General features: G+C 39.1%; 1 protein-coding gene and 1 long non-coding RNA gene across 5 annotated transcripts in view; one reads left to right on the forward strand and one right to left on the reverse strand.

Annotated features, from left to right (window-relative positions):
- LOC116304164 (somatostatin receptor type 5) overlaps positions 1–16,315 on the forward strand; it is a 35,371-nt gene extending 19,056 nt beyond the window's left edge. For all 4 annotated transcript variants that reach the window (XM_031713844.2, XM_031713846.2, XM_031713845.2 and 1 more), the window contains exon 2: positions 13,316–16,315. In XM_031713844.2, coding sequence (XP_031569704.2) covers positions 14,082–15,209 — 1,128 coding nt within the window. In that variant the 5' untranslated portion in view covers positions 13,316–14,081 and the 3' untranslated portion in view covers positions 15,210–16,315. The remainder of the gene's footprint in view (positions 1–13,315) is intronic.
- The window catches only part of LOC148904472 (uncharacterized), a 43,905-nt gene extending 26,374 nt beyond the window's left edge, over positions 1–17,531 (reverse strand). Inside the window, exons 1-2 of the long non-coding RNA XR_016118775.1 lie at positions 17,471–17,531; positions 11,924–11,965 (exon numbers count right to left, since the gene is read on the reverse strand). This is a non-coding gene — a long non-coding RNA (uncharacterized LOC148904472). The remainder of the gene's footprint in view (positions 1–11,923; positions 11,966–17,470) is intronic.
- Between the last annotated feature and the right edge of the window lie 8,336 nt (positions 17,532–25,867).

The raw sequence follows: 25,867 nt of genomic DNA on the forward strand, positions 1-25,867 counted from the left end.
GCTATCCGACTTGCCACCAAGCTCCTCGGACTTGCGCTGCCCATAGACGACGTGGAGCAACTGCGGAAGGACATAAGCGAGGACTATGTCATCGCCCAAGAACTTAAGATAACCTGCGGGTGGTTGTCTTTGAAGTGCGGTAAGTTAATGGCAGTCGCCTCTGCGGCTTTGCACGTAGCTCAGCACGTCGACTTGAAGGAACTTGCGGGCACCTTTGGTGCCTCTTGGAAAGACTTCAAGAAAGACAGAGAAGTCGAAAAGGTCTTCCAGGCGGCACTTGCTGAGGTACCTGATCACTTAGTCAAGTCGTCCTCAGGAATTACCCAGGTCGCCTCAAGTACTTAGTCAAGTCGTCCTTAAGTACTTAGTCAAGTCGTCCTCAAGTACTTAGTCAAGTCGTCCTTAAGTACTTGCTCAGGTCCTATTAAGTTACTTATCAAGTCCTTCAAGTCCTTAGATATAAATGAGTGAACCAGAGTCGAAGGTAGAGCAGCCCCAAGAGGAGCAGAAGATTACCAAGGCTAAATCTCCAGGCAGAGTCGCTGCCGGAAAGAAGCTCGCAGAGATGAACAGGAAGAACAAAGCAAAGAAAGAGGAAAAGGTGGAAGAGAAAGAAGAGGAATCCTTTATCAATCCTGGGTACGTCATCGGCGCGTTGGGAGTTGCTATAGCAGCAGGCAGCCTCTACTTACAATGGCGGGCAACGAAAAAGGTAGAACCACCAACATATCACGCGCCCGTGCACGCACCTGTGGAGCCGGCTGTTAGAAAAAGTAAGATCCCTGAAATGGAGTAATAACCTTCTCGCTCTGTAATATAATGTCGACCGCGTTGTTGAAAACTGTTGAAGAAGCAGCTATTATTACTTCCATCGTTGCGGGTATTGGTTGGGTAGGTAAGAAAGTGCTCAAAGAAGACTTTACTGAAGACCCAAGCAAGAGCTTCGCTAATTTTGCTAAGATGACCGCTGCCGTAGGCGGGGCTATCATGGTAAAGGATTACCTACGGAAGGAAAAGTACCTGCCGACGACGTAATCTAGAAGCAAACTGTGTTTGCTGGTATATAATGGCTAGCGTGGTCGCAGGTGGAGTCTTTGCAGCTTTAGCATTCACTGGAGCTAATTATGGTGGTCAGTATTTGGATAGATTAGTTAGAGGCGACAAAAGCGGAGATTTAGCCGCCGAAAGGAAGAGACACGACTTAGCGCTGGAGAAATATCAGCGAGACGTGGCAGCTTGGAATGAAAAAAGACAAGCTTACAGGGATTGGTTGGACAAGAACTACCAAGATAAGATGCAGGCAGACAAGAACTTCGAAAATACAGACTACGCCTTTAAGCTCTATGCGCAAGCACACCCCGCGGCATCGACGGGGTTAAAAAGGCCTCAGTTCAAGAATTACTACCAGCCTTCTAAGAAACAAAAAGACAATGAGCTGGTCTTCGTAGGAGTCGCAGGGCTGGCCGGAGGCGTAGCTTTGGCGTATCTGCTCTGAGCTGCGCTCAGATCACTAGAGGGGAACTGTGTTTCCTGAAATATATGATCGTCTTTTTGGAAAGCGACAAGAATAACTTTACCACTTATCTGAATCCCCCCATCAAAGCCCATAAGGTCCGGCTGGTTAGTTGCTCTTTGTACAATTCTTGGTATAACCTGATTGGGGCCATAGTCACTGAGCATACAGGAGGATCTAACTATCAAGCCGTATTGCTGCCCGATGGACATTACACGCCAATCACCCTCGCTAAGGAATTAGCAAAACACGGTTATGCTCTCACCACGGGATTGCCGCACGAAATGACCCTCAAACATAATATGCCAAACTATTCAGTAACTTTTGGAAAGCTCGACCCATTGGGATCTTTATTATGTGCCTCGGGCAAAACAATTACCGACACAGCCATACCTGTGAAATGGAAAGTCGCATCCTCTTACGAAGTCTATTGCGACTTGGTCAATAGTTACAGCTAATGGAAAAAAGTCTTCTCTTATGTCCAAGTTCCTACCTAAGGGTAATCCATTTGACCCAGTAGAATACACTCCCATTTCTTTAAGCTATGATTTGTCTAATTTGGTAGAAAGCATAAACATCACCATTAAAGTGGACGGAAAGACGGTGGATTTTAACGGACGTAAGATCAATCTCATCATGGAATTCATATAATGGGTCGAACTGAGGACAAACTCAAGAGGATTTACTATGGGCCTGAAGGCTATTGGAAAGGAGCGTCGGCTATCAAGAAACTCGCGACCGCGGCCAGGGTATCAGATGAAACGGCTAAGAACTGGTTGAAAAAACAAACCCTCTGGCAGGTTTATCTTCCCGTGCCCAAGTACATTCCCAGGCCCAGCTTCACCGTAAATACCCCTAATGAAGTTCATCAGGCGGATTTGCTTTTCTTACCGCACGACAAGGTGAGAAGAAAGACCTATAGATACGCTTTGACCGTAGTTGATATCGCAAGCAGATACAAGGAAGCCGAACCCATAACCAGCAAGGATTCTGGAGAAGTCGCAGAAGCCCTAGGTAGGATTTATAAGCGCGTCTTGAAATGGCCTAAGCTGCTGCAAGTGGATGCGGGGACAGAGTTCATGGGCGTGGTTACTAAAACCCTGAAAGACCACAACACCAAGATTAGGAGAGCTGAAGCTGAGTACCACAGGGGTCAGAGCATCGTCGAAAGATTCAATAAGACCCTGGCTGAGCGTCTCTTTGGGTACCAGTATTGGAAAGAGCTGGAAGATCCCTCCAAACGCAACAGGGAATGGACTCAGAGGCTCCCCCAGGTCGTCGCGGCTTTGAACAACGAGGCGGCCAGGGCTACGGGAATGAAACCCAAGGATGCCATAAAAAAGAAACACGTGGAGCACAAGTCCTACGTCAGAAGTTCGAGGGCGGTCGGACTGAAGGAAAAAAAGCTCCCCCGCAACATAGTGGTCAGATACCTCTATCAGCCGGGGGAACTCGAAGGTGGCAGTAAGAGAGCCACGGATCCCAACTGGTCCCTGGAAACGTATGAGATTTCAAAGTCCGTCACCAAGGAAGGGCAACCCGTGTTGTATTACCTAAATGGCCCAAGTCGTGGATTTGTCAAGGAAGAGCTGCTCATAGTCCCCAAAGACTCAGAGTAGTGCTGCTCCGCGCGCCCGATTGCACTCTAGGCATGTCAGCCTTACGTTGCCTCTACAATGCCCGCGCTTGTTGTCGATACGATCCACGGAGAACTGCTGATCATCATTCGGGTCAAACCTCCATAGTAGAGGTATGTTACACTTGGCACACCTTGCCCCTTTCTTATAGACGTCGTCCACGCATAGGTCGAATTTGACCCCCGCATAGCGGGGATCCGTACTCTTTTCTTCGTCGTGCCGCTTGTAGCGAAGGAGTTTCTTGGCGATATTCTCTTTGGCTACGTCCTCTGGCGTCTTATCGTAACGCATTTGCGGCCCCCAGGCTCTTTTTAACTGTTTGGCATACTCCACACGACTTACGGCGGTGTAGATAAGGTTGCTCCAACACAGCCGCTGGTCTATGATCCATAAGGTTTCTTTTATGGTAAGCCCTTGCGCGCTGTGGACTGTCATGCAATAGCCCAAGCGCCAATCTGGATGGGAGGTAATTCTTTCCACCTTTTCTATGGGTACCCAGGCTTTATCGTGCGTTACTGCGTTCTGCAGTTGGATGTCGGTACCAGGTACCCAGACGTCGCGGCGCTGCATGCGGGTGTCGTGGGGTTTGTAGCAAACAGGTACGGGATGCGTAGGGAAGCGCTCTCGGTGTATATTTAGCAAATCCTTTTGTATGCCAGACTGTGCTGCGCGTTTGCTGCTTAGCACCAGATCCTTTGGATGCCATGTGTAAAGGAAGTCCTCGTATTTCTTCGCTCGTACGCGTTTGCGCAGTGTTTTGCATTGCTCGGCGTCACTAAGGCCCCTTAATTCCGCTTTCAGGTATCTTACTTGATCCTTGCTGCGGTAATCTGTGTTGATTTCTTCAGAGTAGTCTACGAACCCCTTTAGCCATTCGTGGGGCATTTCTCCGGATATTGGAGGAGGCTGGCAGGGATCTCCGGCGAATATTACTTGACATTTCCCGCGAAGGAACTCTACGAACTCCTGCAGGATTTCTAAAGGAACGGTGCAAATCTCATCCCAAAGTATCACCGGAGGTATGTCGTGGATGGCTTCTGGTACCCACTTTTGGCCATTCCAACGGAAGAAGCTGTGGTAGGTCTGCGCGTCGTGGCCCATTTCGCAGAGTTCTCTTTCCAAACGATGTGTTGGCGTTAGCACCTTCACGCGGGGAAAAAGCTCCAAAACACGCGTCGTCTTACCGCTGCCGCCGGTACCGTAGAGGTAAGAGAAGCGTTGGTAAGAGATTGGGTCGACAACTGAAGGTAGAGGCTCTTTGGTGGGCGTTACGGCACCGCAGAGATGTTCGCCGCGATACTCCACGCGTGCTCTCCAAGACTTTATCTCTTCGTCTTTAACGCGCCATTGTCCACTTTCTGCAAGTTCGTCGTCGGTGTAGAATTCCTGCATCTTTTCTAACACTTCCGGGCGCACGTATAAGGAATCCGTGGCTACGCGGGGGATATCTTCTTTGTCAAACCGCAGGAGCATTGCGAGAAGATTTACGTGCGCATATGCGAGCATGCTGGCACGCAGATGGTAATACTGCGGTCTGTGGTCTTGGTAGTAACACAGCGCATTCCATTCGTGTAGTTTATCGTCGACAAGGTAATCCCACTTCTCCACAGACACCATCGTTCCTTGGTCATGCGCGCGCTTGATGAGGAAACTTAGCTCGCCGGCGTCCGTTATTAGGCGCCGCTGCATATGTTTTTCACCTTCTTTTGCGCCCTGCGTGAATTTACCTATGACCACACGCGCTGTGGGGTTATGCTCCGGTAACCACTGCGTAAAGGCGCTATGGCAGAGTATGGCTTCATGCGCTGTGTATTTTAAAAGTTTGCGCTCTTCAAAGAACTTCAATAGGGGCACCGGTATCCATTCTTTATCCTGCAGGTGCTTTCCATACCACGCATAGATTATCGGATGTAAGTCTTTTGCTAGCTCCCAGGTGGTCAGTCTGACGAATCCCGTTGCTGGGGCATCGTAGTGACCCGGTAGTGACACCCTAAAGAATTGGGAGTCTGGATGTCCGTAGCGGTCGTAATATTCCTTACAATCTCCAAGGCCTTTGAAACTGGCGGGGTAACAGTGTTTCATATCCAGCGACACGTATTCATCTTCGTCGTACTCCATGTTCCACAGACCTCCGTGGCCGTGCTCCACGCAAGCTTTGGAGATATCTTTGAACTCCTCCGGCGTGGGTTTCCAGCCCTTTCTCTTCTTTGCGGCCAAGAAGTCCAAGCTACGGGAGCTGAGCACTTCGTCTGAGAAGTCTTCTCCTAAAGTTTCACAGGCGCTTCGAATGCGCAGCTGTTCCACTTCGGGCCGGTAAAGAGTACCGTCTTGCGTTATAAATTGACTTCCCTCCGCATCCATTAACCAAATAGAATTCTCGTGCATTAGTTCTGCAAGCGGCGAGGTCTTGTAAACACGCGTTTCTTTCTTTCTTGGGAACCGCAGCTCTCGCCACGCATGTGCGTTGTGCTGGTAGATAACAATAGGCGCTCCCCGGCCTCCATACTTCTTCGTCCCTTCGTAAATGAAACCGTCGGTGATGTCTTTCACATGTATGCGCCTTTCTAACGCGGTTTCTAACTTCTTGATGTTGTCTATGGAGCCTCCGGCCCTACGCGCGGAATCTTCCCATTTCCTGATGGCTTCTCTTCTCTTCGGCGTAAGCTTACCACCACGAGAGGAATCCTCGAAGAACTCTCTTACCAACTTCCCAACACAGTTGCTCGGATGTCGCATTGGCTGCAACTTCTTGACGTCCGGCTTCTTGATTTCATACGCACCGTAGATAACCACGGTAACCGGGTAAGCGACCTCGTAGAACAGCATGTCTATTCCCTCCAATGCCCCCGGTCGCGTGTGCTTATTTAAAACGAACAGGTTCTGCTTACCAGACGCCCGTATTGGATTACGGCCCTTTTCTATCACCCATTCGCCGTCCAAATACTTTACGAACGTCAACTCCAAACGGTAGTCGCCGGCCGGCATTGTGTCGATTATCTTTTCAGCCATTTTGTAATTCATAGTTTCGTCTGTCTTTCCCTCCATAAATGTCGCGAAGACAAAGTCGGCATCTGAGTTATCCATCACCCGATTCCCGAGCTTGCGCACAGTTTCGTTTCGAATGTCGTCGATGGTGGCCATCTATATCTAAGGAACATCTTAACCTCCGTTTGCGGTACCCAACACAGCAGCAGTAAGGAAATCGTCGCGCACCAAAATACCTGCCTACGGGTAATTCCCGCTGCGGACGGCAACCACTTGAGGCGGGAAATCCTGGTCGTTCCCGGTACCCCTTTCGCGAGTCCCCCTTACTGCTGCTAATGGCTTGTTGTTTGTTGATATAGAAGTGTCAAATGGTAACACGATATGGGTTAAAAAAGCTGGGTAAATATTGAAGGGAAGTCTAGGGAAATGAGGGAAATGAAAATCGTTGGCACTGATCATTAGCACTGAGCTTGCTCAGTACTAGTTTTAAATAAAAAAACAACAACAAAAGTGTTGGAAGAACGGTTGCGAGGAGATTTACAACGATACCAGTACGTTGGCAACAGCACGTTCGTAGAGAAAAGAAAAAGGAAAGGAAACGAAAGAAAAGGAAAGGAAAGCGATAGATGAGAATCAAAGAGAGTAGAACACAGTAGAACAGAAAGAAAAAAAACAGAAAATGACAGTGACGAAAAGAGAATGAGAAGAAGAGAATGAGAAGACAAGACAAGACATGACACAAGAAAGGAAACGAAGATTGAAAAAAAGACAAGAAATATCTCATTGCTACGTAGTCTTAGCGCTGAATGTTATGAAAGTATTTAGTACACTACGGAAAATGTAAAAATTAAAATTAAGAAAGTACCATTTTTTTATATTAAAATGATCACTTTTATGTCACAACACAGCAATTCTTATCACAAAAACTGTCAATCGCCACTGACATAATTCTCGTTTAGTTGACCTTGGCGCAATGTAATTTTGTTCAATTCATTTGTACGTGAAACTTCGCTTTTTTGGGCTTGGAGACGCCAATATTTCTAAGTGAACTATGATTAATCGATGTGAGTTAAGAACAACTTAAAATCACATATTTATTCTTCGTCTTATTTGTGAAAAGAAATCCGGCTTACGATGGGGGAAGCGCGTTCGTATCAATTATAAATCGGATCAGTGTCTAGCTAAAAAAATCCGGAATAAGTTGAAGGCTCAGTTGTATATACGTGAAATTTAAGGACTTGTACGAAAATAAATAACACTGGCTCCTAAATTTTTATCGCTTGGAGACAATTAATTAAAGACATGACCGTGATATGCCTGATGAATTTGAGTAAGAATTAATTGTACACCTGTTCAGTTGGCTTTCCTTATAAAAAAAGTTATTATTCACAACATACAAAGAGGCAAACCAGCTTTTGAACACAAACAATATAACTACTGATTTCAATCGCCTACTCCCGCACTTCTCCAAGTTTTATTTTATATTTTAAGTAAAAGGGGAAAAAATAATTTAAGAATATATCAAGAGGTAAAGGTAAGTCCACAGCTGTTAAAGTCATATTTCATGATTTTGTAATCAGCAAAAATCGTTGGGATTAATACAAGAAGTATAAGTACTTTACAATTACTTTGTAATTTCAAGCCCTAGAGCCTCTAATTAATATTAGGTTTTGCTTCCATACTTCTCTTTCATATGGACTAAAATAAAACGCATAAGGGTGTTACTTCGTTTTAAACTTTCGCCTTTAGCTAAACTCTCTTGGATTACGCTTCTCTCAAAGAAACCAAAACAGAAATGAACTAAAAGAAGAAAGAAAGTTCTCATCTTATGACAAGACGATTTACAGTTAAAAACTCAGCTTAAACTTCATTTATCCCAAAATTATCGACAAATCTACGAGATGTATTTCTTTAAAACCGGAACGCAAGTCAAGTACTAAGTTTCTTATTCGTATTTTGTTATGTTATCAATACGATATCTTATGTTAGTCATTCAAAAGCCATAGAATTCTAGACATTGCATGTGGGGAAAATATTTGGTCGACGATAATTGAAAGAACCCAAAATAATATATAATTCATGAGTTACTATCTAAGCAGCATTAAATTAAGTATACTGACTAGATAACAAAAACTTTTCAATGAAATATTATGAATTATAGATAGAAATTCCATTGTTTTGGGAGTTCCTTGAACTTCGCTTGCTTGATAATTTTCTTATTATTCAACTTAATCATAATATTTTCCCAACTCAGACAACATGTCTCTTGGGTAATTCTTGGTTTTTCTCTCGTTTTTTGCTTAAATAATGTGTTTTAGTTATTTTTTATCACCGAAAGTTCTTTAAACTTCTCTCACTCGACATTTGTTTTCCAATTTGTAATATTTTTCCCGTTCAGACAACATGTCTTTGTCTTGGGTAATTCGTTCATTGTAATTTTACTTTGTTTCTTTCTCTTGAAAAAATATTCATTTTAATTTTACTTTGTTTCTTTCTCATGGAAAAAACATTTTTTAGATCCAAAAACAATTACGTCAAAGAAGAAATCTTAAAAGTTTTGGTTTGCATTTCCAAAGTGAAATGGAGACTGGTAACGGAATTCTCCCGCATGGAAGTGTGGGTTATTTGAAATTCAAGATGGCGGACATCAGAATGAATGAATGAATGAATGAATGAATGAATGGATGAATGGATGGATGGATGGATGGATGGATGGATGGATGGATGGATGGATGGATGGATGGATGGATGGATGGATGGATGGATGGATGGATGGATGGATGGATGAATGAATGAACAAAAAGAGAGAAAATAAAACACCCATTTTTTAAACAATTTTTCCTTAAATTTAAACGCCCGCTGCGTCATTTTTATAACAATTAGACTAGGCAAACAAAACAAAACAAAACAAAAAAAAGTGTAAAAAAGTGTATTTGCCCTCTGGCGTTTTTTCTCGACAAGTTGCTGATTACCCAACTAAAAACTCACGCGAAAAAGCCGTGCATTAATCTTTAATATTGCCCGCGATAGTACCTTTTAAAACTTATTTATTTTGCGAATTTCGTATACATTTTGGTTCCAATAAATACTTTTTTATCAAACCCTTTTGCTAAATCGAACAGTTTGATAAAATTGAAATTGAAATTGTCTATTTTAACTAATTCTCTATTTTATCGGGAATTTAAGTCAAATGTATTTATATTAGGATACATTTTTGGGTTTAGAAAAAAATTATATGATAAAAACATTGCACTAATAAATTTTAAGACATTTTCAATTTCTTAAAGAATATTATTTGGTAAGAAATAGAGACTTGGGTCTCTGCTTAGTTAAGTTCTATTTACGAAGACTCTTTTAGAAGACTTATATTAGAGCAATTTGAATTCTTAATCATGCACTTCCTGTGGAGAAAACCTATGAATCTGATTAAACACATTGCCTATTATACGTACGTACATGTACCTAATTTGCTAGTTAGTGTCCTTGGCATCTAAAAGCCAATCGAAGAATTTTTTAAGTTGTTGTTTGTTAGAGGATCTAGTGTGAACCATACTCAGAATCCACGAACGAGTTGATTTACATTTTCAAACAAGAAACGCATTGAAAGGTCATTTCACCAAGAGCTGTAAGTAACGTCGATAATTAGCACCAATCCTTAGAACTTTTTAAGTTGTTGTTTGTTAGAGGATCTAGTGTGAACCATACTCAGAATCCACGAACGAGTTGATTTACAGTTTCAAACAAGAAACGCATCGAAAGGTAATTTCTAGGAGAGCTGTAAGTAACGCCGATATTTAGTAGACCCTCTTAGAATCTTCTAAGTTGTTAGTCGCTTGTGCGAACCATAAAAAGAAACGACAAACCAGAGAAACAAAAAATACAGCGAAAAGTAATTTCTACAAGAGCTGTAATTTGTGTTAATCAAAGGTGTTGTAAGGCCACGCTCACATCATCTTCAACGTCACACCCATGACCCGCCCCCCAGCTTTCTACTACAGGCCATAAATATAAACATGTTTGCAGTGTGGAACGACTGGCACTGGTCCATCAAGAACGACTCAAACTAAAGAAGGTAGCTGTATTAGGTAGCTCGATTTTTGAAAAAAAAAACAAAAAAAAAACGAAAAAAAACAAAAACAAAAACAAAAGAAACGACTCCTAGCGGGGAAGAACTTAAACCTTAAACGGCCAAGAACATCTGCTCACAGAAAAAAAGAAATGTCACCATCAAACTAGATACCATGGAGATAATTTCTTGTGATATAAGGCAAGTGATTACTACTAAGTACATATGTCGGTTCACTTCTAGAATAATAACTTCGAATAATTGTCCAAAACACGTTCAAAAATCCATTAGTCGCCATAAACCCGAGTGCTATACCAGATATATCATGGCCAGCTCAGCGGTAATATACACCTATTTCAAAAAAACGGTAGGAGATCTGAATATTGGCGATCTGAGACTAAACTGAATACTCCAGTTTCGAGTTATCTATTGCTAAGGTTTTCCTGGACTTTGTGCAGAATATTTATGTCTTCCAGTGAAGGTTCGTGGAATTTCAAAGGTGTTTGTAATAGTTGTAGTTGTGCATTCTTTACTTTACCATTGATATTTGTGAATATTAGACACTGCATGATACAAGAATAAGCCCGCTTGAGTAAACGATTCTGCGGTGAACTAGAACTCAAAAAAGTTATATTTTTGAGCTTTTTTTGTTTTGTTTTTTTTCTGAAATTCGAAAAATCAAATTTTTCATTCAAACTTTATATTCCAATCTAAAAGGAATCTACGTTGTTCGTTATTGATTATAATACAATTTGCAGCGTACTTCTACAACGTTTATTGAAATAGGTATTTAAATGGAGCGCATGGAGAAGAGATTCGGTGATAAAGATTCCTTTTAGTGGGTTTCTAATCGTGAGGTTTTTTATTGAATTGTATTATTGTTTAACAGGCACTGTGGCTATCAGTTACCATCTGCAAGACGCACTTTTAGAGTGTCTAAATGGCATTCGATAACATCAATGAAATTTTCCTTTTTATCTGATGTTCACGCCTTTTCTTGTCCTTTTTCGAGTCTTGAATAGCAAAACAACCAGGTGGCAATCGTATTTCTGTGTTTAAATAGCCTTCAATATTATCAACCACAATTTCTGTTTTATCTGATGTTCACTCTTTTTAAAATTTTTTAGCAAAATAACCGACATTTCTCAAATCCAACTGTTTATTATCAATACTGCGTTCTGATTGGATGAGCTACTAGTAGTCTTTAAGTTATAGCCTTCTAGTAGCGAAAAGTGCCTGCTTTCAAAGTCAAAACATTAAATTTAACTTTAATTCAAAACTTGTTTGCATCTATATATTTGACCGACTAGTTGGATTCATATTGACTAAAACGATTAGTCCTCTCGCACACATGGCTTTCGTCAAAATAACCTTCAATATCACTAACGACAATTTCCTATTTTATCTGATGTTCAAACTTTTTTCGAGTCTTTAATAGCAAAATAACCAATAAGCTTCTGTAATATGACCTACTTTCTGTGTCTAAATAGCCTTCAATATCATCAACGACAGTTTCATTTCAGTTATCTGATGTTCAACGTTTTTTTCGAGTCTTTTAGCAAAACAACCGCAGAGTATCGCCTGAAACTGCTAAAGTAGGTACTTTATATATGCCCAACATTTTCTGTTTTCCAGATTTTTGCCGCATGCTCGGTGCTCAGAATTGTCAATAGTTTTTAGATTTTGTCAATGGTAATATTTAGAACAGACGATGGCACTAACCTGGTACTTGATCAACTGGAAGGCTGAGGAATAGTGTTTTATCTGTGAAATCGTAATGAAATGTAAGGTTATTATCTTGGGGCTCAGAATAGTATTTGTGGATTGATGGATGGAATGGGATGGGATGGGATGAATGGATGGGATAGATGAGATGGGTGGATGGTATGGTATGGGATGGACGGGATGGATGGATGGGATGGGATGGGTGGATGGATGGATGGGATGGATGGGATGGACGGGATGGATGATGCATGGATGGATGGATGACAAGCAATTTTGATTCATTTGCGTGTAGAGCAAAGGATTTGTTGCTCCGAGGTTTAGGGAAAAACTGCGGACTGTTTTAGAGGACGAAATAGACGCCATCTTGCAAATGTGCCATTAAAACAGTCCCACAATGCACTGCAATGTCAACTCGACGCAGTTTTTCCTCAACCTTGGAATGCCTAAATATACGTATGTGTTGTTTTTTGTTTTTTTTAATCAAAAACAGTAAAAGACCAATTATATAATTTTTTGAAAGAAAATAATTAGAATGGCTTATATGGTATGAAAAGTGAAGTTTTAATTGAGGTCATTTTTTTATTTAATCGACGCCGCAACGACGTTCACGTTGAGAGCGCGTGTACAGCGCAAAAGGTGTGGATTAATTTAAAAAAATATGATTGTTTGAATAAACAGGAGTCATTTTTACACCTTTGTGACGGTTCAAGGAGATTTGATTTTGAAAGAAGACAATCTTTGGGACAGAGATTGGAAGTACTAAAGTGACTTTTGTTAAAAGCTATGAATGTTGTTAACGTGAGGTTCGCGTGTAAGAAGATAAGAAGAAATAGGAAAGATGAGTAGAAGAGAGGACAGGAAAGAAGAGAAGAATGAAAATGAGAGAGAGAAGATAATTGAAAGGAAAACATCTCGAATCAGAAGAGAAAAAAGGAGAGATAAAAAAAACGGGGAAAGGTAGGGACTTGGGAGAGGAGAGGAGAGGAGAGGAGAGAAGAGAAAGCGAAAAATCCAAATAAACGAGAAAATCAGGAAAAAGAAATATAAACCACAACTACATAAGATAAACAAACAACAGTGTTATGTCAGCTGGACTTTTCGCTTATGCACTGAAAATCCTGTGGTCGTGAAAAAATATTGAAGGCTGAACTCTGGAGCCGTCAGCGACCACAAATGTCTTAATTATATCATTTATTCTGCCACCAAACCAATGACACAGACTTATCTAATATCTAAATGTGAAAAAATAATAAAATAAGATTTTTATTTCTTTGAAATGTCATGGTGTCTTAATATCGTAATTATGCAAGAGATCAAATTGTTCGTTGTTTGCGGGTTAGAAAGTCAATATTAGAAACATGATTTAACATGTGGTTGTGCTTTTTTCAGGTCATTAAACGTCTGTTCTAACAGTGGATTCAAGGTTATTCTACTGGATGAATGAACTGAGATGTACACTCAAATGAAAAGGAAGCGTTTTTCTCACTGAAGGCCAGATTCACTCGCTCTTAGCTTCATAAATTAAGCCGAAATACAAAATCTGATAAAAGGTTGACCGGAGATTTACAAGAGATCAAAGTAAACAATCGAACAAAAAAGCGGACATCTTTTGTAATGCGGTTTCCTGGGGTCGCAAGATAGCACAAAGCAGCAAATTAGAAGACGACGTAAAGTGGACGAGAAAATCCACCGGTTTTAATTTAACGATTGAAAATCGTACGGATTGAAATTCAAGTTCCATCAAGGTTTTAAAGATCCCATTGATAAAGTGATTGGATGCTTTTCCGGAGATGTTTCGTCTTGAACAGTAAGTGATTAGTTTGAAAAGAAAATATATATATTGATATCTAAGAAGTCTTATAGCTGTTGCTAGTTCCTAGAAGTGCTTTCGGAAGAACAAACACAGAACACGGCATAATTTAGGCGGGAAACGACCATAAAAACTGCTTAAGTGGAATGGACACTGACGCCAAATGAGCAAGTAAAGTTTTTCAACTTTGGTATTGGAGCAATTTGGAAGAACTAATTTTCTAAGGCTGCATTTTGGAGAAAGAAAGGTGGGGGGAAAATCGAAAAAGAACTTAACGCATACAGAATTTTGGGAAAAGAAAAGTCGAAAATTTATATATTTGAAACAGAAGAAACTACACTGACAATGGATTTGCATATGGGCATGGAAAACAACAGCACAGATTCGACAAAAGATGTTAACGACGGTATTAACTCATTTAGTTCCATTGACTTGATTTTAATCCCCGCTTATGTCCTGGTGATTATCGTAGGACTCGGGGGTAACAGCCTCGTCATTACTGTTGTTAAGAAGAAACGATCCATGCACACAACAACTAACTACCTCTTAGTAAACTTAGCCGTTGCCGATTTATTAACTTTAGTGTGGTTAATTCCGGGCCTAGTGCTGACCCTTGTGGAACACCCTAGAGGAATACTCGGGAATTTTCTTTGCAAGTTCGTAACGAAGCATCATGTTGCAGGGATAACGCAGCTTGTGTCTGGTTTTACGTTGACTGTGCTTGCCGTTGAGCGCTACAAAGCATTGTTCCATCCGCTGGAGGAGCGTCTGAGGTTGACAAGAAAAAATGTCCGATACCCGATAGCGTTAATGTGGCTGTTCGCTATTACCTTTGTTGTCCCGCTGTTCGTGTTTGAAGAATGGAACAATACAGAACAATTCTGTGAAATAGTATGGCAGCACACCTCAAGGATGGTCTACTGGATAATATTAGCAGCTATAGCTATCACGTCGTCATTGATCATCCTACTTTGCTATTTTAATATCATAAAAGGTCTTTATTTTACCAAGACTATCTGTTCCCAAGGGTCTGCGGGGTCCTCCACGGGATCTACAAACGGAATGGTGATAAAAGATGGAGATAAACTCGAAAAGCGTAAGATAGTCAAGCTACTTTTAATAGTAACTGTAATTTTTTTCGTCTGCTTCATACCGTTCGTCGTTGTTTCGGCTATTGTGAACAATGGCAACTCGATAGCTTACAAACTGAGTTATTTCCTGGTATACTGTAGCTCATGCTTAAATCCTGTCGTCTACACACTTCATAGCACGAATTTTCGCGAAGCGTTCGGTGAAATCTTGTCGAAAATCAGCGAGAAATTCAAGTGTTCCCACATCACGAACTTTAGAAGCCGGTCTAAAATGCGTTCAAGCTTGGAATTACAAGCGACGTTCCATCACAGTCAATCTGGGGCCGATAGCTCGGCACACCAACCGGCCAAGCTTTTGTCCGTTAAAAAGATTGAGATTTGAATACAAAAACTATATCTGATTATGGGCATACTCGTTAAATGCGACTTTGTAACTTCAATGTTATCGAACCCTGGAACAACATCTTAGCTGATCTAAATCAGGGTACGGCTACTCAGATCGAACTCCAAAAACGACCTATGGGCTGATCAAAGTCAGGGCACGCCTAACTCACAGATTGAATCCTGAAACAACCTCTGGGCTGATCAAAGCTAGTTAGGGCACGGCTACTCACAAATTGAACCCTGAATCAACCTCTGGGCTGATCAAAGTCAGAGAACGCCTATAACTTATGAATAAAGTGGTTGAGGTTTTGAGGTGAAAAGAAAACCGAAGAACCCGAAAAAAATTAAAACCTCGCATTATCAGGATAGACCTAACAAGTTCTACTTACATGAGATGCAAATTTCTGGAATCGAATCCGTTCAGTAAAACCTCAGAGGTCCTTTCATTTCGAACTGATTATGTGAACTAAGCGAAAGAATAACCTTAGCTGGCTCAAGTAAATAATGTAAAATTCAAAAATATCGAAAATAATAACAAAAATTTCATGAACAGCCTACAGAAACTAAGTTTAATAAATAGGTTATTAAAGCGTTTGGTAAAAAGAAATGTTATTCAGAGGAAGGATAAATAGAACTGGTTGAATTTAAGGGTATATATGCTGAATAATCGACTGCTAAAGGCTGTAAACCTTATCTCAAAAAAAAAAAAAAAAAAAAAAAAAAAAAAAAAAAAAAACATAAATACATAAGAAAAATTTAAAGCTATCATTATGCCACAATCGTTTGCTAAAAACTATCAATAAATATCCAAAAATTATCCAGTTGAGAGTCGAGCCAAAAAAATTGACATACTTATTTAACATGAAAGCCGAAACTTAACATTATGTCAAAAGAGAGTGTTAAACATGTTTGGGTTTTTCTATTTTTGTCACTATCAGACAGAATGATTAGAGATACTTGTAGGAGTTTATTTTATCGAGGACAGGCTGTGTAAACAAGATGGAGAGCTCAGTTGTTTCTCTTTTGAATGTTTTAGTCACTTCAAGTTTTTAAGGATTTTTTGAAGGACGTCTGAATAAACAACTGCAGCCGCTGGTTTTTAAACCTTTCAAGTTCCTTCCTCCCTTCCTTCCTTCCTCCCTTCCTTCCTTCCTTCTTTTTTGCTTCCTTTCTTCCTTCCTTTCGTTCTTTCTTCCTTCCTTCCTTCTTCCTTCCTTCCTTCCTCCCTTCTTTCTTTCTTGCTTCCTTTCTTCTTCTTTCCTTCCTTCCTCCCTTCTTTCTTTCTTGCTTCCTTTCTTTCGTTTTTTCCTTCTTTCTTCCTCTTAAAAATTCTTTTTTCCTTTTTCTCTTTCTCCCAGATTTTTTCCAGTCTCTCTTACTTACAGTCATTCCTACCTTTTTCTTTTTTTTCTTTACTTCTTGTTTCCTACTCTTTTCAATTTTCTCCTTTCTTTCTTATTTGTTCCTTTCTTCGCTTATTTTGTTCTTTTTTTCTTCTTTTTAATTAAAAAAAAAACACTTCACGCAACTTCAACTTTGATTTTCAGCAGATTATCAGTCACCAATCGTTTGAGAACGAAAATTATAGGAAATCTTATCCCTTGGCAATAAAATTACCGAAGATTGCCCGACTCTGTACTTGTATTGAAAAAACGAAAAATTGTTATTAAAAATTATTGGAACTTTTAAGCAAAAATAATTGAAATAGATAAGTGAAACACAAAGTAAGAAAAACTAACAAGTGATATTGGAATGACAAAGCTATAATAATATGAGAATGAGAAAAGCATTTGTACAGATTAAGTACAAACACAGGGATCTGAAGCTCTATTATTACAATGTGTAATACCAGAAATTATCCATCCCCCCCTCCCCCCGCACCCCCACCATCCCCCTTACCCACGGTAATTCCAATTTTCTTCCACTGTAATTTTATTCTTTTTCTGACTTCCCCCCTCCTCCCTACCCCTCAGAATTTCCAAATTCCTCCATTGGAGGTTATGGATCATTTCTGGAACTACCACAATATATATTCTCTAAATTTATAAATTAAAGCTTTTCTGAAATTCATAGTTAAGCAGATTTTCTAAATTTAAATTGTTCCAATTCATCCAGCTGTAATTTGTTTTACGTTAATTAATGTCTTTCCCTTCCCCATCACTTCTAATTTTAATCATGTTAAAAATTCTTTGATATTAAAAAAGGGAAAAATAACCAAGTATAGATACACACAAAAAGTGACATGAAACAAGATCTTACCTTGATATTTCCAGTGCTTCCTTCAAAAGCCATGGACTGCATTTCCTTAAGATTCATGTAAAGAGTCCTAAAGAATAAATGTACCATCAATTATTTTATAAATATTATTTATTGATTATTATATGGTTATATGATTATATGATTATTATATTATATGGTGAGTTTACACCCTCACTAGAGGACAATTAATACGGGAGTGGTAAGAGAGAGTTGGGGGGGGGGGGGTGATATCACCTCCCTTTTCTAAAGTCAGATTCAATAAACCTCCACTGATCTCAGGCATAATGTTTTCCCATTTTATGACCACCAGTCATTCCCTACAGTATTATTTTTTTGTTTACTGGTTGCATATGAGATCTACATGTATATGGAGACAACTCAAACAAAGAATCTTATTGTCATGGGAAGGTCATGGTCTGAAATGAGAAACCATTATGCCAGAGTCAAGGAGGTCTATTTCTCAAAGTCAGATTAAATACACTTATTTCAATAAAGTTAGTCACCTGAAAAGCTATAAAGCTGAGGCTGACAAGGATTATGGGTAAATTCATTTTACAAGTTCAACCGCTTGATAACTGTTCATGGACTTGTGAATCTTTTACCGGTTACAGTCTCACCTCTTCTGAGCATCATCGAGCTGCAGTTTGTATTAAAAAGCTTTGTATATATATGCTTTTTTGATATGAAAAGTTTCCCATGATGCTCAGTGATCTCAGCTTTCTAGGTTTTTGGTGACTAACTTTATTGAAATAAGTGTATATTCGTGTATGTTATATAATATAGATAGATAATATAGATAAGAAGCCTGTGGGGTCAATAAAAACTGAGAAAAAAATTGCATTGTTTTTCTTGATGTTATTTGGGTTATACACTCTGTCGGGTGGTTTAAACATATAACATAGAAGACGAGACCAAAATGGTACATGGGGAGTATGTTAATTAGATGTATCAATGCCAACCCAAAGGTCACCAATAGCCATTCTAAAGTTCAGGGAAAAACTGGGCTAAGTTGGCATTGTGCACTGCATCATTGGACTTTTTTAGGGACATATTTCCAAGACTGCATCTATTTTGTCCCCTAAAACAGTCCCACACTGCAATGCCAGCTTGGCCCAGTTTTTATCTCAACCTCAGAAGTGCAAATTGATGTACTGGATACTTCATTTCACCTAACACAAACATTTACCCCTTGAGCACAAATTTTTTAATTGGTGTATGTTTTAAACCCATTTCAGATCTATGTCATTCTCTTGAGTATGATACTATTTGCTCAAGTCAGATCAAAACTTGTGCAAAATGATTTAATAAAGAAATATTATTCTCAAGAGAATGACATGTGGTCTGACTTTAATGGGAAAACTTGGAAGTTTAAAAAAGAAAAAGAATCTATATATAGCTAAGAGTACAGCACACAAAGTAGTAGTACTGCACGCATCAGCACGCAGTATGCCTTGGTTGGTTACTTAAGATGTGCAGACAGATTAAATATTCTAAGTATCTCTCTCCCAAGTATCTCTCTCTCAAGACTGATCTAGAACCATACCCCTCCTCACATGGGATTTGCCCAACAGGGTAGTACTAGCTGGTGCTCCCTACTGCTTAAAGATTCCATAGGTCTCACTATGGCCAAAGAATACCTTGTGGTTCTATAAGCATAAAAACATCCTCAACCTTGGAAATTTCAATCAATGCTCAGCTAGAGTATGTACAGTCAATTCAAAAAACGTTGTCATCGACCGGCTCAAGCCTACGCGACTGGACCGAAAGGAATATGGGTAAAAACCACTGAAGCGGTTAAATATTTGTTCTGAATTAATTGTTCCCGCTAGTAATAAGATAATAATGGCCAGAAACAATCCATCAAATGCATGTCTTTGGGTTTAGGGAAAGGAAAACAAAGTAGTTATGATTCAGTTCACAATTTCGAAAATATGAAGGCATTAAAAAAAGTCTCCTTCAACACTTCCCGCTCGCCTAAGAAGGTTCGTGCTGTAAACCAGGCATAACTAGTCAGATAAAATTATGGAGTCAACTCGGCTTCAATGATTGCTACCCAGAGTTCCTTTTGGTCCAGTCGCGTAGGCTTGAGCTGGTCGACGACAACATTTTTTGAATTGCCTGTATGTACTGAACCTCCCCACCTACCTATTGCAAAGGAGTTCTGATCCATTTACTACATTTGCCCACTGTTGATTGTTTCTTGACAATTAAGGGGCTTTCCTAGATTCCCGGGGGGGGGGGGGGGGGTACTCCCACATATGGACTATACGGGGATGTTCCCCTGAACAGGGTATGGTTTTTCGAGCTTCTTGTCATAAACAGGGTATGCAATTTCACTCAAGTTCCAAGTTCTTTCTGAGTTTCCTGTCATATTCAGGGTTTCTACTTTTATATTGATCGAAACTGTTTATTATGGTCGTAAAAAACCGATACGCGAGATGACATGATAATTGAAACAGGAACTCAGTGCAATTAATTATATCTTTTGTCATGAACAGGGTCTACAAATTTGGGTTTTTTTGTCATAAACAGGGTACCCCTTTCAGAATCCCAGCGGAACACCCCTACCCCAATTCTGGCGGAGTACCCCCCCCCCCCCCCGGGCCTAGATTTTACACTAAACCTTTTTAGGTTGGGTCTACTGTTTTCCCATTTCAAACCGTGTTATTCTCTTTTGTTGTCAAATTTATTAGTTGATATTAGTTTTGTAGATGAAAGTGGAAAGAACAAAATTTTATGTCAAGCATGGAAAATAAAACATTGTGGAATTTATTGAACAGGCATCTACCTTCACTACTTTAAAAATGTTTCAATATTTTTCCTTGTCCTCTCAACTCTCAGCAGGAAATTCAATATTTATAGAAGTAAATTGTTTTCCATTAATGTTTTGAAATTTACAAGATTTGGAATTATTCCCAATAACTTCAACTCCACTAGACACTTAAACAAAGAGATTTTCTTACTGATTTCCAAATAAGGATATTTATTCAAATCTTTTTACTCTTTTCCACATGGACAAGAATTATTTTATAGAGTTGTCTCATTTTCGTGACAATTTTGTCCAAACTTGCTTATCATTTTTCTTCCAAAATTTGTGTTTATTTGAGCTTTAAAATATTGAAATATTCAAGCTTGAGCACTATCAAGATTAGGAAGCTCTAAGGATGTCCCACTGAGAGTTAATGAATGTGTGTCAGCTCAAAGGTGCAAAGTACAATGCAGAGACATAAAGGTATCCAGCTACCAAAATAGTGCTGCAGCTCAAACAGACAAAACTGTATACTGATGTTCTCAGAAAAAGATTTTTACCTTTAGACATATACAGAGGTTTTGAGCAACCCTAGTTGCATTATTCTATGTGGCAAAGCAAATAGCAGGATTAAAATCAATGTGTAGTTGCCCAAGAATTTACTGAATTATCAAGAATTATCTATCAAAAACTCATTCTCCTTCAAATATCTACAAAGCTTTTCGCTGTTGTATCACAGCATGGGACAAACACAACAGACCTAGGCTCCAAACTAGGTGAAAGCTCAAAGATGGAATTAGAATTTAGGAGTTGATTTTTGAGGAGGGAGGAAAACTGGAGAACCTGGAGAAAAACCCTCGAAGCACAGGAGAGAACCAACAAACAACTCTACTCACATGTGACATCGAGATCGGCAGGACTCGAACTCGGGCCGCATTGGTGAGAGGCAGCGCATTAGCAGCGCACGCCACCGGTGCTTCCCCAACCTGGTTTGAATGACCTGTTGCATTCTGTGTAGTAGAAGATCTATGAATCGAGTAGGCAAGTCAATGGCAGAGACAAAGAGACCATGTAGATTGATCCTTAATAAAGTCTTCCTTAACATGATGATGCATAATATGTTAAAATGATATTTCCCTTCACACTAATATTTTACACACTCATTTTGTCCCTTTGATGTTTGTATTATAGAGGTTCCACTGTAGCTACTTTTTTCAAGGACATACAATTTGCCTCTTGAGTGCTAGCCATCACGTTATAAAATATGTTGGATGATGTCACAGTCACCAAGATGTCCAGACATTGTTCTTTGATTCCCACAGGAATGTACTGACTTTTAAACAAATATTATTCAATCCGTTTGTTTAAATAGCTCTCTAAATAGAAGCAAAATATCATTTCTCTAACTTGATTGAAGCTTTTCTTACTGCTATTTAGAAAAGTAACTAAAGATCTCGATTTTCTATTTAAATTCCGTGAATTTGTATGGGAATTAATCATTAGCAATGTCCGAACTTTTTGGTGACTGTAACATATTTTGGGCTAGTGCGAGGCTAGTGCTCAAAAAGGTGAATAAGGTAAGATTTAAAAACATGTGTTTCCCAATAACCTGCTAAGTTCTGACTGACAAGGTCAATGAGAAAAAGGGCAGACAAGATAAAAATACACAAATAGTCGTTGATTTGCACTTTTCAACATTATGAACCCATTCAAAATAAAAATAAGAAATTATCGTAAATGACTTGATAAAATTTTCTAGCTTTTTAATACTTTAAAGGGAAAAAAGAATATTAAACAATTTGCTGAAGTTCTGTTGAAACAAAAAATATAACTCCGTCTTTGAATAGCCCTGCTTGTAGTAACAAGTTAGATCAAGAAAGCTGGGAATTGAAAAAATGCAAAAATGAAAACAATAGGATTCTAAGTGCTCAGGTTATCACGAAGGAGCTTGACAACGGGTAACACGATAAAAATTTTTTTGTAAATTGCCTTAAAATTGGATAAAAGGATAACAGGTTTTTTAATATTGAAATATTGGGACATCTTTTACACCCCTGCGGTAGATTGATAAGGAATCTTTGAAACGAAAGGTAATAATCCTAAAAGAATGGGAACCTCACTGAGAGAACAAGTATTAAAAGTGTCGTACTGGTGGAATTTGATGATAAGATACCGTGATGTCGCGTGATTTAAACCCGTGAAGAAACTTTGTCAATTTCAACCACGTAGATTTCAATCTCGAAATGTACCAACTTCCTAATCAAATCAAACACAAGAAGACTGACATTTTTGCAACCCTTTTTTATAGATAAATATAATTATATAACAACATTTTCTTTCTTTAAGACCCGAGAGATATTCAATTTCGATAATATTATAATAACGATCTTCGTACAATTGACGCTTCTACATTTTTTCAACTTTCCAATTACTTCAAATCCCGAACCAGATTTTTACACGTATCAACCGTAACATTTTGGCTTTCAACTAGTCTTATTCTTTAATCTTTGTGGAGATTTTACTATATAAAATAAGCTTCTTCGAAAGGCCATTAAAACGTTCAGCTAGATGCATGTCAAAAAGATCTAATGCCTGCCTTTACGAGGTCACGACATTGGTTATTTTATCCGCGATTTTCTGCCGCCTTGAGCGACGAAAAATATTTGATTTTTTCTGTATTAAACATATAGTTTTCTCTAAAATTCTAGAAATGTGTTATTTAACTTTGTTCATAAATTTGAGTTTCTTCGTTCGTGACTTGAAGCTCCAAGATGACACGACAATGGAAGCTTGAAAAAAAAAATTTTTTTTTACTTGTTCGAGGTTTTCGATTCGAGCAACTTGATACTTGTACTCTGTAAAATTGGTAAAATTCAACTAATTTATTCTTTAAAACAAGAACCATTATTTTACGTGCTTGGCACGGATATAGAGCTTTTCACAGGGTCCACAGATACGAGTTTTTCGAGATGAGATTGAGAAGTGATGGTCGAACTCTGTGCGTGCTTCTTTTTACATTTGGCCTTCTTCTGTCCTTGAACGAATACTTCTCCCTTGTAACCCGACGACGAAAATTCATGTTCCGAATGCTTCTTCCTTTTTAGAGAAGATTGTTCGACATTCATCCTAGATAAAGCCATAATAAGAGAATCACTCATATCCATATCATCGTCTTTATATGATTCATCAGGAGATGAAGAAAGTGGAGAAACAGAGAGGTCAAAATTTCTCCGAGAACTTGTGATAGGGCTCGGCGGAGGAGCACAAGGAAACTCCTTTTCTTCTTTACTGATTTTTGAGGCTTGAGAAAAAGCCGCCATCCTTTCGTTAAAGCATCAGCCTTGCTGAATAAATATCCTAACTTCTGGCTGGGTTAGCTGGGAGGAATTTCCAAGTAGAACATGAGTTTTTTGGGTTCAAAATGGAGGATTTTTTCTGACTCGAGCAGTTCTGCACGACTTCAGGAACCAGCTGACGCCATTTGCATGTCATTTCACGTCTAACCAATCAATACCACCTGCACCACATCACCATCAACCAATCAGATCACTCCAAAAACAATATGTATTGTTATGTAAACCAATCATATGGTACTTTAGCTGTGATTGACGCCCGGAAACCATTTACACGTTCACGGTTTCCTGGAGCATTTATGCGATTACAACAACGCTTTTCTTGAAAGGTTTTGTTTCAAAGCGGTAAACGTTCTACAAAATGGATTTTCTCCATTACCTTTCGCTAAGAGAATGAAAAATTACTAACGGCGCGTGTTTTTTACACAAAAGACTAAGATCACGCGATAAAACAAATGACAAACTGTCATTCTATCCGACCTATTTCACAATCGAACGAGCATTTTGTCTTCTGATCTCTATAAAAAAAACGCACGTGGCGTTCTCCCTAGCAACCAAATCTCCCATTTCCAAGTTAGAATTTGCTATTCTAAAAGAGGAGACTTCTCAATAATAGTGTTCCTAAGCAAAATAGTTCGGAAATGAGCTCAAGGTTTAATTTTTCATGGCGACAAATTTGAAATTCAAAGTGTCACGTAACTGTTAAGCCAGTCACGTTCGCCAAACTTCTAGACATTTAGACACTTTGTGTAGTTAAGAGCGTCTAAACAGTTGATAAAACACGCCATAAATGTGCTCCATTAAAGATAGTTTACCTTTTTGCATGTGTTAAATCCGTGAGAGAGGTAATGATGATTCCCCAACTTCACACACTTTGAACGTCCTTTCGAAGTTCCCGCCAAAAGGATGCATAAATTAACGGAGCTTTATCCCATAATTTAGCTAGTACGTATGCGCTATACGTCACAAATATTAGGAAAAGTACAAAAATTCCATCATGAAAATTTCTGATCAGCCGATGAAGAATATCTTGATAAAAATCTGCAAATTTCATTTAATATCGATGGTCTAAATTCGCATCAAATGGGTTATCAAAGTCCTGTGCTTCAAGGGGTTTCCTCTCTCAGTATTATAAATTCCAGCACTCTCATTTACAGTCATTTAATACTTCCCAGCTCGAAAAATGCACGAAAAAAGTTACTTCAAGTACAATCAAGGCAACATATAACAACGCAGAAATTTCATTTCATAGGAGGAAAGCCCTTCACGAATAATGAAAAAACTCGACTCAAAAGAATAATCGTTAAAGAATAGAATTTCATAAATGTTAGATGAGATCCACTTTATTTAGTGCTTCATCAGCAGTTTCTAGAATTGATTCCCGGCGCTTTATTTTGTCCTCTTCCCTTGTTTTTTACTATCTGAACTAGTAAAGTGTTCCCCCTGGGTTTCTTATGTGCGTGGGTTTTTGAACAGTATTTCATTTTCTCTTGGCTATTTAATAACAATACTACTATTTTAATTTTGTTTTCCAAACAAAATATAGGAAAATTTGTGTAATTAGTTTAGTTAACTAGAAAAGGCAAAACATTGGTTGGGATTATTAGTCTAACATTGAATACTAGTGATCACTAGTTAACGATGATTTACGGCTTGCGGTTCGACCCAATATACGTGAAACTGAGGTAAGAACGTCAAATATTCTTCATAAACTTTTTTCAATATATCTAAATTTTTCTAGCGCTTAAATAAAGTTGGAGTTCTATTTGAATTCTTGAAACTTCTTGCTTTATTGTGAAGTACCCTCTACGGCCTTTTACAATGGTAGATAGAATCATAATAACCCCTTATAAATACTTGATTCTTTCGCCACCTGACCCTCTCCTTGCATGAAAGACCCGTTTCCTTCCATTAAATGACTTTGCAATTGTTTTCCAAAATCGTTTGTAATTCTTCTCTCCTTCACTGCTCTTTCCTCCAATGTTTTCCCCTCCCCTCCCCACTTGAAAGTTTTCTAGTAAATTTTGTAACTTAATATATCTATAAAAAAAGTCACCTACCCCTCTACCCCCAGTATGCAAATGCCTATCCCCACCCCACTTTACAATCTAAATGGATCTTTTGAAGCATTGTGACTTACCCCTCTCCCTTTGAAATGCACATGCTTTCCCCCCACCCCACTTCATAATCTAAATGAACTTTTATGTTATACTCCTAATAACATTGACCTACCCCTCTCCCCTCAGCTTACACAAACCTTTACCCCACCCACACCCCACCCCACCCCCACCCCAC

The sequence above is a fragment of the Actinia tenebrosa genome, unplaced genomic scaffold (genome assembly GCF_029948245.1).
Source record: "Actinia tenebrosa isolate PJP-AT-01 unplaced genomic scaffold, QUT_ActTen_1.0 PGA_scaffold9__36_contigs__length_13948895, whole genome shotgun sequence".
NCBI classification, from domain to species: Eukaryota; Metazoa; Cnidaria; class Anthozoa; order Actiniaria; family Actiniidae; genus Actinia; species Actinia tenebrosa.